This window comes from Podarcis gaigeae, assembly GCF_964106915.1.
Source record: "Podarcis gaigeae genome assembly, chromosome: 13".
Classification (NCBI taxonomy): domain Eukaryota; kingdom Metazoa; phylum Chordata; class Lepidosauria; order Squamata; family Lacertidae; genus Podarcis; species Podarcis gaigeae.
Window position 1 is genome coordinate 12,998,949 of NC_139689.1, and position 10,726 is coordinate 13,009,674.

General features: G+C 45.2%; 1 protein-coding gene across 2 annotated transcripts; it reads left to right on the plus strand.

Annotated features, from left to right (window-relative positions):
* Positions 1-222: 222 nt before the first annotated feature.
* On the plus strand, positions 223-8,100 carry LOC310829006 (uncharacterized protein). 2 transcript variants are annotated; one of them, XM_083707152.1, is made up of 6 exons: positions 223-771; positions 2,785-2,823; positions 3,980-4,276; positions 5,236-5,532; positions 6,541-6,636; positions 7,662-8,100. In XM_083707152.1, exons 1-5 carry the CDS (start codon positions 741-743, stop codon positions 6,627-6,629), a joined length of 753 nt encoding a protein of 250 aa, XP_083563278.1. In that variant the 5' UTR covers positions 223-740; the 3' UTR covers positions 6,630-6,636; positions 7,662-8,100. The 2 variants fall into 2 exon arrangements, with proteins under 2 accessions (XP_083563278.1, XP_083563279.1); XM_083707153.1 differs by lacking the exon at positions 2,785-2,823.
* The last annotated feature ends 2,626 nt before the right edge of the window (positions 8,101-10,726 follow it).

The following is a 10,726-nucleotide window of genomic DNA, read 5'->3' on the forward strand; positions in this document are numbered from 1 at the left end:
CCACCAAACACTACATTGTCTGTCTCACTATTGTCAACTATGCACACACATGCTCACTCAAGAAAAATCTTGGAAAATGTGTCATCTGACTGGGGGTTGTGTTCTGGACTGAAACAAGCAAGTTTGGAAGTGTCAATTCAATTCTTTATTTATACGGCTATTAGCCCATAAAGTATGTACGAACATAAAAGCACAGAAGCATAAAAACCAATATAGTGGAAGTGTCAGACTGAGTTAGTCTATCAAAAATGGATCTCCCACTGGATTGATTGGAGCTAAGGCAGCAGGCAGGTGGAGCCTGGCTAACAGAAGGTGAGTTTGGTGGGGCAGTGACCCATTTGCCCCAATGCACCAGCCTCCACTGGCTCCAATTCTTTCCTGCAACAAAACCTCTTCTCTCTGCATTTTTGCTGGCTGGAGCAGAGCATGTGTTGAGCACACGAACAAAACAGGAATTATCAACGCAGTTAGCAGGTCAAGTGCTGACTCCTCTAGTCTGGCCAGACCTATTTCCATTTTCTATTTTAGGCAGCAAAGTCCCTCAGTCCAATGGCTCTTTCCCCAATAATGACTGCATTTCCCCTCTGGGCGATTATGCAAATATGGGCTTCACTGATGTTCCTCCACCCTTCTGTAAAGACACTTTAAGGGTCTGCCTTGGAGAGGAAGGGTGATATAAAAACTGGCGATACCAAGTTTCCAAGGAGGTGCAATCCAGGTGGAGAGAGATCCTTCTCAACATGGAGGTTATTCTTCTGGTTCCCATGCTAGGTATGTTGCTACTTTCTTTCTTCCTCGACCTCTTCTTCTACCACTCCTTTCTCCTGGGTTTTAATTCCTGCTTTGATCCACCATAAAAGAATCATCTTGATAAAATTTTTAACTGGCTTTCAGCAATTGCTGAGAACACGCTCTGAACCATAGGAGCCAACCCCTAGGAGGTGAGGGGTCTTTGGACCCCCCCCCCACAAAATATTTGAGGGGGCCACCCCCCAAGTTGATGGTCATTGCCATTCAAGTGGTGTGAATGCACAATATCATGGACCTGCAGGTATTTAAGCTTTCTCTGGGCATGGCGCCAAGTACCACTACTGGCCAGTTGGCACTGTGCCCAGTGGAACGCCCCCTAAATTCCTGCTCCCTAAATTGGCCATTATGGCAGCAGGAGGATGATCCAGCCTGCTAGAGGCCAGTTCACAAATGAGATACAGTGCCAGCCCACCCGAGGAGGGCAAATAGACTTCTCAGTTGCATCCTCACTAGGGATAGCTGAGAATTTAAATTCAGTTCATGTTAATAGGTGAACCGACCTAAGTCACATGTTCCCAAACAAGACACGAAACAGAAACGCAACCGTCCTTCAAAATTCACATTTTCCTAATTTTGAAGCGCAGTTCTGCAGCCAAGCTACGCGTGCAAAAGTACATGCGTGAAGTATGCGTGTAAGCATTCTTATGAATGCATGTATATAAAAATATACATGGAGGGGGGAATCGTGCAAAATGTATCATATTATTGAAAACTGTTTTCCACAAAAAAGCATATTAAGTTAATTGGATACAGATGTGGAAATGTGCGAAGCAGAACTTAACAGCCGAGTAATGAGAAGCAGCTAGTAACCACAAATGCTCATCTCTCATCCTAGATTATGTCATGGTGTGTATGCAAATATACAAGTCTGTTATTTCTACCCTCATCATCCTTTCTGTCAAAATAATAAACACACACACACATACATACAGAGAGAGAGAGGGCTATGGAGCCTCTTACACTTGACATTCTCTAGGGCTCAGCATACCTGGTCCTCCTCTGCCTTGCTATCACTGCCAGCCTTCACCCACTATCTCTGTACAAGCAAGCAACAACAACATTGAGGGATTGACAGCAGCGCCCTTCCACTTGCCTTGTGCTTCTCCTCTGGGTGGTAATGTGGATGAGGCTCAGAGGCAACTGGAATGGGTAGCAGTGATTTGGGCAGAGGGAAGAAGAGAGCTCACTGAGAGACACCCTCTTCCCATCTAGGAGGAGATAGAGTCCATAAGGGGGCGCTGTGGGAGCTTTGCTCATCCCTCCTAAAGAAAATCGAGAGCCTGGCTAGGGGTCTCTTCTTTTAAGGAACATCAGAGCAAACGTGTGTAAGGATTGCCTTGGTGGATAAGACTTGGGTATGTGCTTTAACGTAGCCCATATGGTGCAGCCAAAGTCTGCAAAGTTGAACTTCTCAGTCGGACCATTCCTGTATCATGTCCAGTCACTTCGATCCTTGGGAGAGGCCCTCTTAGTAGAGCCTTATGCTCAAGAGGTTCATCTTACATGCGCAGAGAAAAGGGCATATGAGTGTGGTAGCACCTGTCCTTTTGAAGTGCCAGAAAACATCAGGCAGACACCTCCAGCATCATCAAAACTCATCCGGCTTTCCTGGGGGGCTGAGGGTGATCCAGCACACTTGACATATAATTTATCAGACCTACTGATTTGTGATGTGTTTTGTACTTATTTCAAGAATGTGATTTTTGTTCATTTTATCCTCTTCGCCATAATGATATTTTTTCCCTGTAATGTTGACAACATAGTTTTGTTTTGTGGGGGCTAATTAAATCATAGGGATTTGATGCTGCAGCCTTCCTGAAGCTATGCAGGTCTCAGAGTCTTGTCAGTGCTTCGATGGGAGCCTACCAATGAACCTCACATGTACTCCCTTGAGATAAATATAACATGTAAATAATCTTCAGATCAAATCAGGTCTATTTAACATGCCTTTTTATTTTTATTTCTCTCTTTCAGTTTTCCTGCATGTTGTTCTACAGCCAGCATCATCTGCAGGTAACATTCCAACATCTCCACAATGAGTTGTTGATGTGGAGAAGACAAGAGTGTCTCTAAAGAAGAACATAGAGCCAACTTCCTCAACCTGGTGCCCTCCAACTGTTTGAGACTACAACTTCCATTATCCTCTGCTGATCATACAGCATAAAAGTAGCAAATTTTGACATTTTTATAGCAGAAATAACACTGTGAAGAAAATCAAATTCCACTTGTCAAATTTGACCCACAAGGCCAATACCGATAGAGATCTGGCCTGTGATGCCAGAAAGTTTCCCACTGACCCCTGGAAGTAGGACTTGTGATATCCAGGTTCAAATCCCTTCTCCAGCCATGAAGCTCAGGGCATGATGTTGGGCCAATCCCTAACAGACCCTCCAAATGTCCCTATTTTCCAGATATGTCCCTGATTCAGAGAAGCCATCCTGGTTTCTGATTTGATCCTGGAATGTTCCACTTTTCCTTAGGATGTCCCTATTTTCATTGGAGAAATGTTGTAGGGTATGAACTAACTCTCAGCCTGACCTACTTTACAAGGTTGTTGTGAGGTGATGAAAAGTGTGATGTATGCTCAATTGGTTTACCACGGTTTTCCCTCTTGTATCCTGGATGAGCACATTCAGCGATTGCTTATAGGGGATATTCCAAAATATGACTGTCCGCACCTGTAGTCTGAAGTGGTACAGTCCCGAATCCCACCACCTAAGTCTTCCTCCTCATTTTTGTGCAATGTTGGTCCAACTTTCCATGAAGAGACTGTAGTAAGCTTCTAATTCCCAGGCCGGCTTATGTATCGTAACAGAATTCTGTAAGCTGACAGTGATCTCACTCTCCACATGTGGGTCCTAATATAGCGAAAACGATACCATCAGGGCAGAAAAGGGAAGTTACCAGCAGGCATTGGGGGAACCTCACGTTTGCAGAAGTATAATAAAATATTTCAGGAATAGCTTGAGGGGGAGAAATGGAATGGAGCATTCTGTAAGGGATCTGGTCTGAATCTCATGGTTTGCAGAATTTTTTAGAAGCATGTGGGAGTGGGGTGGAGTAACTTGGAAGAGAACAAAGCTAAAGCAGACCACCCCACACACTGTGACAATTCTTTTCAGGTTCCCCTTCTGTGCCTGCCACTGAGATCCCTATGCTTTTCTTCCAGGGGCTCTCCAACCACCCAAACTCTTGGTACAGCCAAATTATCCTGAATACTTTGAAGGGGAGAGGGTTGTGCTCATATGCTCAACTTCCCCAAATGAGACGGTGGAGGGATACAGGTTCTTCAGTCAGGATGGGCAACAGATTCTCAAAATGGCTGCCGACCCTTATCAAAAGGGCAGACTGGTTTTTAGGGCTGAAACGAACAACACGGGAAATTACAGCTGTGGTTCCTGGATGGGGAAAGCTGACACAGAGGTCACATCTGCCCGAAGCAACTCCATCTCTCTACAAGTGAAGGGTAGGTTTCTAGTCCCTAGGACATCAGTGGTTCTGTGCCAGAAAACCCCCTGGGGCATATATTAGTTTCTGACTTCTACTTTCACCAGAGAAGCAGTTCTAGGGAAAATTTTGGATCTGCATGGTAGATTCAACCTATATTCAGAGGAGGTGCTCTGTAGGGCTAGCCTACCCATGAGGCAATGTGAGGTGACTCCCTCAGGCAGCAGAATCTACAGGGGCAGCAGATCTGGCCTCCCAATAATGTGTCAGCCACTGCTGCTGCCACAATGACAGCTGTAGTGTGCTCCTTGCGGGCTGGATCTGCCGCCTACTTGGCTGCTGCCTCCGAATGCCAACACTACGGCAGCCTCTTGGTGAATAGGAGGTGCTGTTCCTATCCATGTTCCCTGTGTAGATCTTCACTAGGGCTAGGGAAATGGACACCATTTTGTGGTTTGCCTCAGGTGCCAAATTGTCTTGGGCCAGTCTGGATGCTCTGCTATAGCCATTGCATTAACTCTGATTAGCAGAACCTGGCCAGAACTTCCTGGACTGCAGCAGCAAATCCTAACCACACCAGGTGGCAGAAAATACCAATTTATGCAGTCTCTATGCTTGTTTTGACAGTTCCCTGTCTGTAAAGTTATTTGAGAGGCCTGTTTTGGGGCAAGCCATTAACTGAATGTAGATGGATTATCTTGCTGCAGAACTGCATTGCAAATTTCAAAGGGTGTGAGAGGTTCGGTTAGCATGTGGTTTCAGAAAATGCAACTGGATGAGATTTCTTCCCCAACCTTTGCGTCCTTTCACCTTGTCAAAAATTAACCTAAAAACAGACATCTGAATCTGCATCCTCTCTCAATTTCTTTCTTCCCACCCAACTATTGCAAGCGTATTTCAGGATAGAGGAGTTAGTATAGCTGCTGGCTCTGTTACATAAAGGAATCTCAACCCTGGGTGTTTATCTTTCTTTCCCAGAAGCCCCGGAAGCCCCCGTCCTCTCTTTGAACCCCAACCTCATCAAGGACAACCTGGGAGAATCGGTCAGCCTTGTGTGCTCAGCTCCACCTGAAACGAAGAATCTCAAGGAGTTCCAGTTTTATGGCGACTGGATTAGCGTCTCAGCTGTGGCTTCATACGGCCACATCTACATCTACAACATGAGCATCATGAAGCTCAAGAATGTGGGACTCTTCAGGTGTGGATACATAGTGCATCTTTCTGGACGGAAGGTTATTTCGAAGAAGAGTAACCCTGTCACTGTTGTTGGACCAGGTAATCTTTGGGTTTGTTTATTAATTTATGGCATTTACACCCTTTCGCCAAAAAAACACTCTCAGAGCTGCTTGGAAGGCAGGGGGCAGTATTGACACCCTCTCTGCCCTCAGGTTTACCTATTTAAAAGGGGGCGAGTGGGAGGGAGAAGGGGAAAACAAGCTTAAGCAAACACTCCTAAAGTTGCAGCTCTTATAATGTAGTTTGCCCAGTCTACAAGGACTTAAGAGCAGCCTTGCTCAAAAATTTAAATATCCCAGGTGAGAGGTGTTTGATTAGCTGTTTATTAGGGGACAGGTCCCCCTACACTTCTGAAAAAGTGCTTGTTTTGCATTCAGGGTGGCAGTTATAAGGAGAAAAGTTTGTGGGGCGGGTAAGCTAAATTCTTCAGGGGAGCAAAATCTTATCTGACAGAATGCCTGCCTTTAATAATTATTTTAACTGTGCAGTGTATTTTATTCTTTGTAATGCATTTGTTTTCTGTATTTTTTCATAATGGCTTTCGCTACACAGCTAAATAATAATATTCATATTCATATAATGCATTTACCCTCCTCCATTACTTATGTCAGTGGTGGTTTTGGCCTCCCAAAAAACAATCTACCCTCCCCAGATCAGACCCAAGAGCAGAGCAGGTGACCATGTTCCATCCAGGAGGAAGGAGTAGCTCCTACCGAATCGTAATTCCTCATAAACGCTTCCCTTCTGCTGCTTGAATTTCTCAGGCAGTCTTTGGGGAAAGCATGCGTAATGCTATCTCTCATGCTCATGTATTTCTCAGGTTTTGAGATCAGGATTAGATAGGAACAATGAATCACACAGGGCAATTTGATAACAATCTCTCTGATAGGAGTCTGCCAACATGACTAATAGGCATTCTGAGGCCCAAACCGGAATTACGAAGCCTTATCTGATTCTGAAAAAATGGCACCCGACCTACTCAGCAAAATGTGGCAACTTTTCATTGTACTCCGTAGCCAACAGCTCTTTTTCCCCTTGTCTACTTAGGCACCAGATGGGACCGGATGTTGGCTATTGGCGGGTCCTTCTTCACCATCAACAGCTTCATCTTCCTCATCTCCCACTATTGTTTTTAAACCACAGGTAAGTAATGCACTTTCTGCAGAAAATCCCCATGGAGTAAAGGATTTCCTTTCCCCACACACTTTAGGAAGAGTACTTTGGGACAGGTGTGGCCCAAAACATTTTTTATGGTTGGGGTGGGCGGGGGAGAGAATGGCATCACTGTCTTCCCAGTCCAAACACACACACACATACGTGGCAACAGTCATTCAGATCTTCGTAACTTCCAGATTATGTCACTGTAGCACATGATACTGAGTCTGGAAAGTGCACTCTGGCTTCCAGGTGTCTGGAACAATTGCTTCAGAACATAGGAGCCAGATTGTTATCTGATAGGAAGGATACAGTGTGGCATTGTCTCGTCTCCCGTGGCTGCCTCTTCATTTCCAGGGCCATTTCAGAGTGGTGGTCTTGATGCAGAGAGCCCTGAACCAGGTGTGAGGAACCTGGAATCCCTCCAGATCCAGTTGAACTCCATCCGTCACCAACCCCCAGCCGGCATGGCCAGTTGTTAGGGCTGATGATACCCAGTAATACAGTCAATCCTCAGTTGTCAAACGTAATCCATTCCGGAAGCCCATACAGCTTCCGAAATGTTCGACAACTGAGGCGCGGCTTCTGATTGGTTTCAGGGGCTTCCTGCACTCAAGCAGAAGCTGCATCGGATGTTCGGCTTCCAAAAAACGTTCAAAAACCGGAGCAATTACTTCTGGGTTTTTGGCGTTTGGGAGCCAACCCGTTCCAAAATGGAAGTGTTCAGGATCCAAGGTTTGACTGTAGCCTCCAAACTAGCCGCCTCCTCCTCCTCCTCCTCCTCCTCTCTCTCTCTCTCTCTCTCTCTCTCTCTCTCTCTTCAAGTTATTATTTTTGCTACTGTGTGCTGTCAAAATCTGTCTGAATTGGTCCAATTCTGAACTCATTCCACTGCAAATGTCATGGGATTTGGAGTCGAGGAAGGAAAGGGTCTTCCTGGGTTGAATTTTTGCTCTGATGTTATCATCCAGGAAAGTTTCTCATCTTTTGCTATTTTTAAAAATTATTTTCAGGTCTCCTCTGCAGAGGACTGAAATAGCCCCTTTGCCTGGCTGATTGCAGTTCTACCCTTATCAGCTTCTCTTCGATCAGATTGCGATATATTGCTTCATTCATCAAATGAACTCACTTCCCCCACAAATCACATTTCACAGAGGGGAAACCTGGATCCTCCCATTATGAAAAGAGATTGTTTTGATGGTGTTTCATTTTACGGATATTATTACATTTGTAAACACGTATTACCGATTCCATTAACTTGAGCAAAACAATTTTAATATTCTTTTAAAAAAGAGAGAGAAAGGAAAAATCAACAGCACCACAGTAGTTTCAATTAAAATAGATTTTGAGCTTTGTTATGGGAAACTGGCATGCTCTCTTTCAATCAAACCCTTCTTTTTAATGAATTATTTCTAAATCTGCAGACTAATAAATACAGTTTGTATTCCACAATCAGAGATACATTCCTGGCTGCCACTGGTGATCCAGTTTTTAACTCCTTCCCATCACAAGGTGGGTGAAAGAGTGTAAAGTAAACACACAGATGTCCCACACTTTTGTCAGGATTCCTATTTGGGTTCCTCTTTGCCCCTGCAAATCCTCCACAAGCCAAGGCTGGTCTGTGCCTAAGGGAGAAACTGCTCTGGGCCACTGTTTGACTTGCAATGCTGGCCACCAAGTCATGTGTGGAAAGTTGTCTCCAACAAAGGAATGCTCAGATTAGACCCATTTAATTCAATGGGCTAACATTCGTCATGTTCCTTCATTGAAATGGGTCTATTCTGAGTCATGGATTTCAGCTAATGCTGAGTCACAGTGTTTAAACCAGCTGTTTCGATGCTTTCGTAGAACAACATGGGGTAGAGAATGCCTGTCTGTGACTGAATTAACCTTTGAGGTAGGCAAATGTCCCCCCCCCCCTTTTCTTGACTTAGCTTAAACATGCAGTCCATCTTTCTTAAAAACAATTATTTAAAAAGCCACAGCACTATTTCAAATGCAGGGCCGACCCAAGACATTTGGCTGATTGAGGTGAAGAATAAGATGGCACCTCCGTCTCCAGTAGCTGACTGGCGATTGTTTTTTATATTTTATTTTTTCATTTATATCCCACCTTTCCTACAAGGAGCTCAAGGAGACATAAATGTTTCTCACCACAAATGTGTGCTGTAGACTTAGCTGGGAGAATGTGTCTGGCCCAAGGGTCACGCTTCATTGCCTAGCTCTAAAAGCATGCCAGAATATGAAGCCCAGGTCCAGCTGTGTGACAACAGAGAGGAATGGACAAGGTCTCTGGGGGTGCTGCCCCACAGACCTGCCATCTGAATTGGCCACCTATCTGTGTCCAACGGTAGGACCGGGTCAGTTCAAGTGGCAGTTTGGCTGCTCTGTCCACATTCCTAGGACTGGATGTGTGACTCAGCATCATTCCTGAGGGCATTCTGTCCCAGGAATGTGGCCTTCAAGCAGCAGCCAGGTTTTGTTTTGTTTGTCTTGAGAAAAAGAAGAAGGAGAAGGCAGCTTTCGCCACCATATATTTAAGGTAAAACGAAAATACCTGAAATTTGGTGGCATTGCCAAAAGTTGCCACATACATATACAGTGGTACCTTGGTTCTCAAACTGAATCCGTTCCTGGAGTCCATTCGACTCCCAAAACCGTTCAAAAACCAAGACGCAGCTTCCAATTGGCTGCAGAAGCTGCAGGAGCTCCCTGCACTCAAGCAGAAACCACATTGGAAGTTTGGCTTCCAAAACACGTTCGCAAACCAGAATATTTACTTCCGGGTTTGCGGAGTTTGGGAGCCAATTTGTTCAGGAGCCAAGCCGTTCAAGTACCAAAGTACCACTGTACACTTTTGAAGTGTCCTCCAAAAGAAGGGAGAGGGAACTTTGACCCAGCTTCACTTTCAGATCCCCACACAAAAGTGAAACAGACAGCTTTCAGCATATTGTAGAGAAAGTACATCTTGGGAGGAGTTCACTCCTGTTTTGCTGAAGGTTCTGGGTTCCCTCCATCACCAATGGCATAGCCACATTTAGCTAGGTCCACCACCACCACCGAGAGCTAAGATCACAGAGGGGGGAGGAAAATAATACACGGCTCGGCCACAATTGACCATCTGGGTGGTGTATGTTGAGCGGGTGGCAGATGGATCTACCTGCCTTAAAGGAGAAGTTGCTGGAGGGGGGGATGTCCTCCAATGCCCCCTTTCGCCTTTCAACCCTGTGATATTTTGGCCAGCATGCAGACGGACAGCTCAGAGTCCTTTTTCTGAGACAGGGATAGACAGTGACACTGGAACCAGCCGTGTCTCAAGAGTGTGACTAGAGCCATGATGAAGCAGAAAAAGAATCCCCATCCAAGGTCACGCCTTACAGTCATCTCTCCAATTTCACTAATGTTATGTATTGCATAACAAACAGAGCAGGATGCAATCAGGATTGGTGGAGGGAGGGAGAGCAGAGAAGAGAAGGAAGTCATCTTACCAGCTGGTTGCCCACTTAAAGGAGGGTTGATGCTGGGGAGAGTGCTACCAACGGTTGATGAGGCTTGAAGTGTAAATGTATTTGGGGGGGGGATCACTAACCCACTTGATCAAAATGTTTCTGAGTGATATAGAGTGGTAACTCGGATTAAGTACTTAATTCGTTCTGGAGGTCCGTACTTAACCTGAAACTATTCTTAACCTGAAGCACCACTTTAGCTAATGGGGCCTCCTGCTGCCGCTGCAGCGCCGGAGCCTGATTTCTGTTCTTATCCTGAAGCAAAGTTCTTAACCTGAAGCACTATTTTTAGGTTAGCAGAGTGTGTAACCTGAAGCGTATGTAACCCGAGGTACCACTGTACAAAGAAAACTGGAAATAAAGCACAACTAAAACCCACAGCCTGATTAAAACAAATACATAAGGTGTCATCTTTAAAAACATTATATAAACATAGGACGCAGGTGGTGCTGTGGTCTAAACCACTGAGCCATTTGGGCTTGCCGATCAGAAGGTCGGCAGTTCAAATCTGTCCAATGGAGTGAGCTCCCGTTACTCTGTCCCAGCTCCTGCCAACCTAGCAGTTCAAAAGC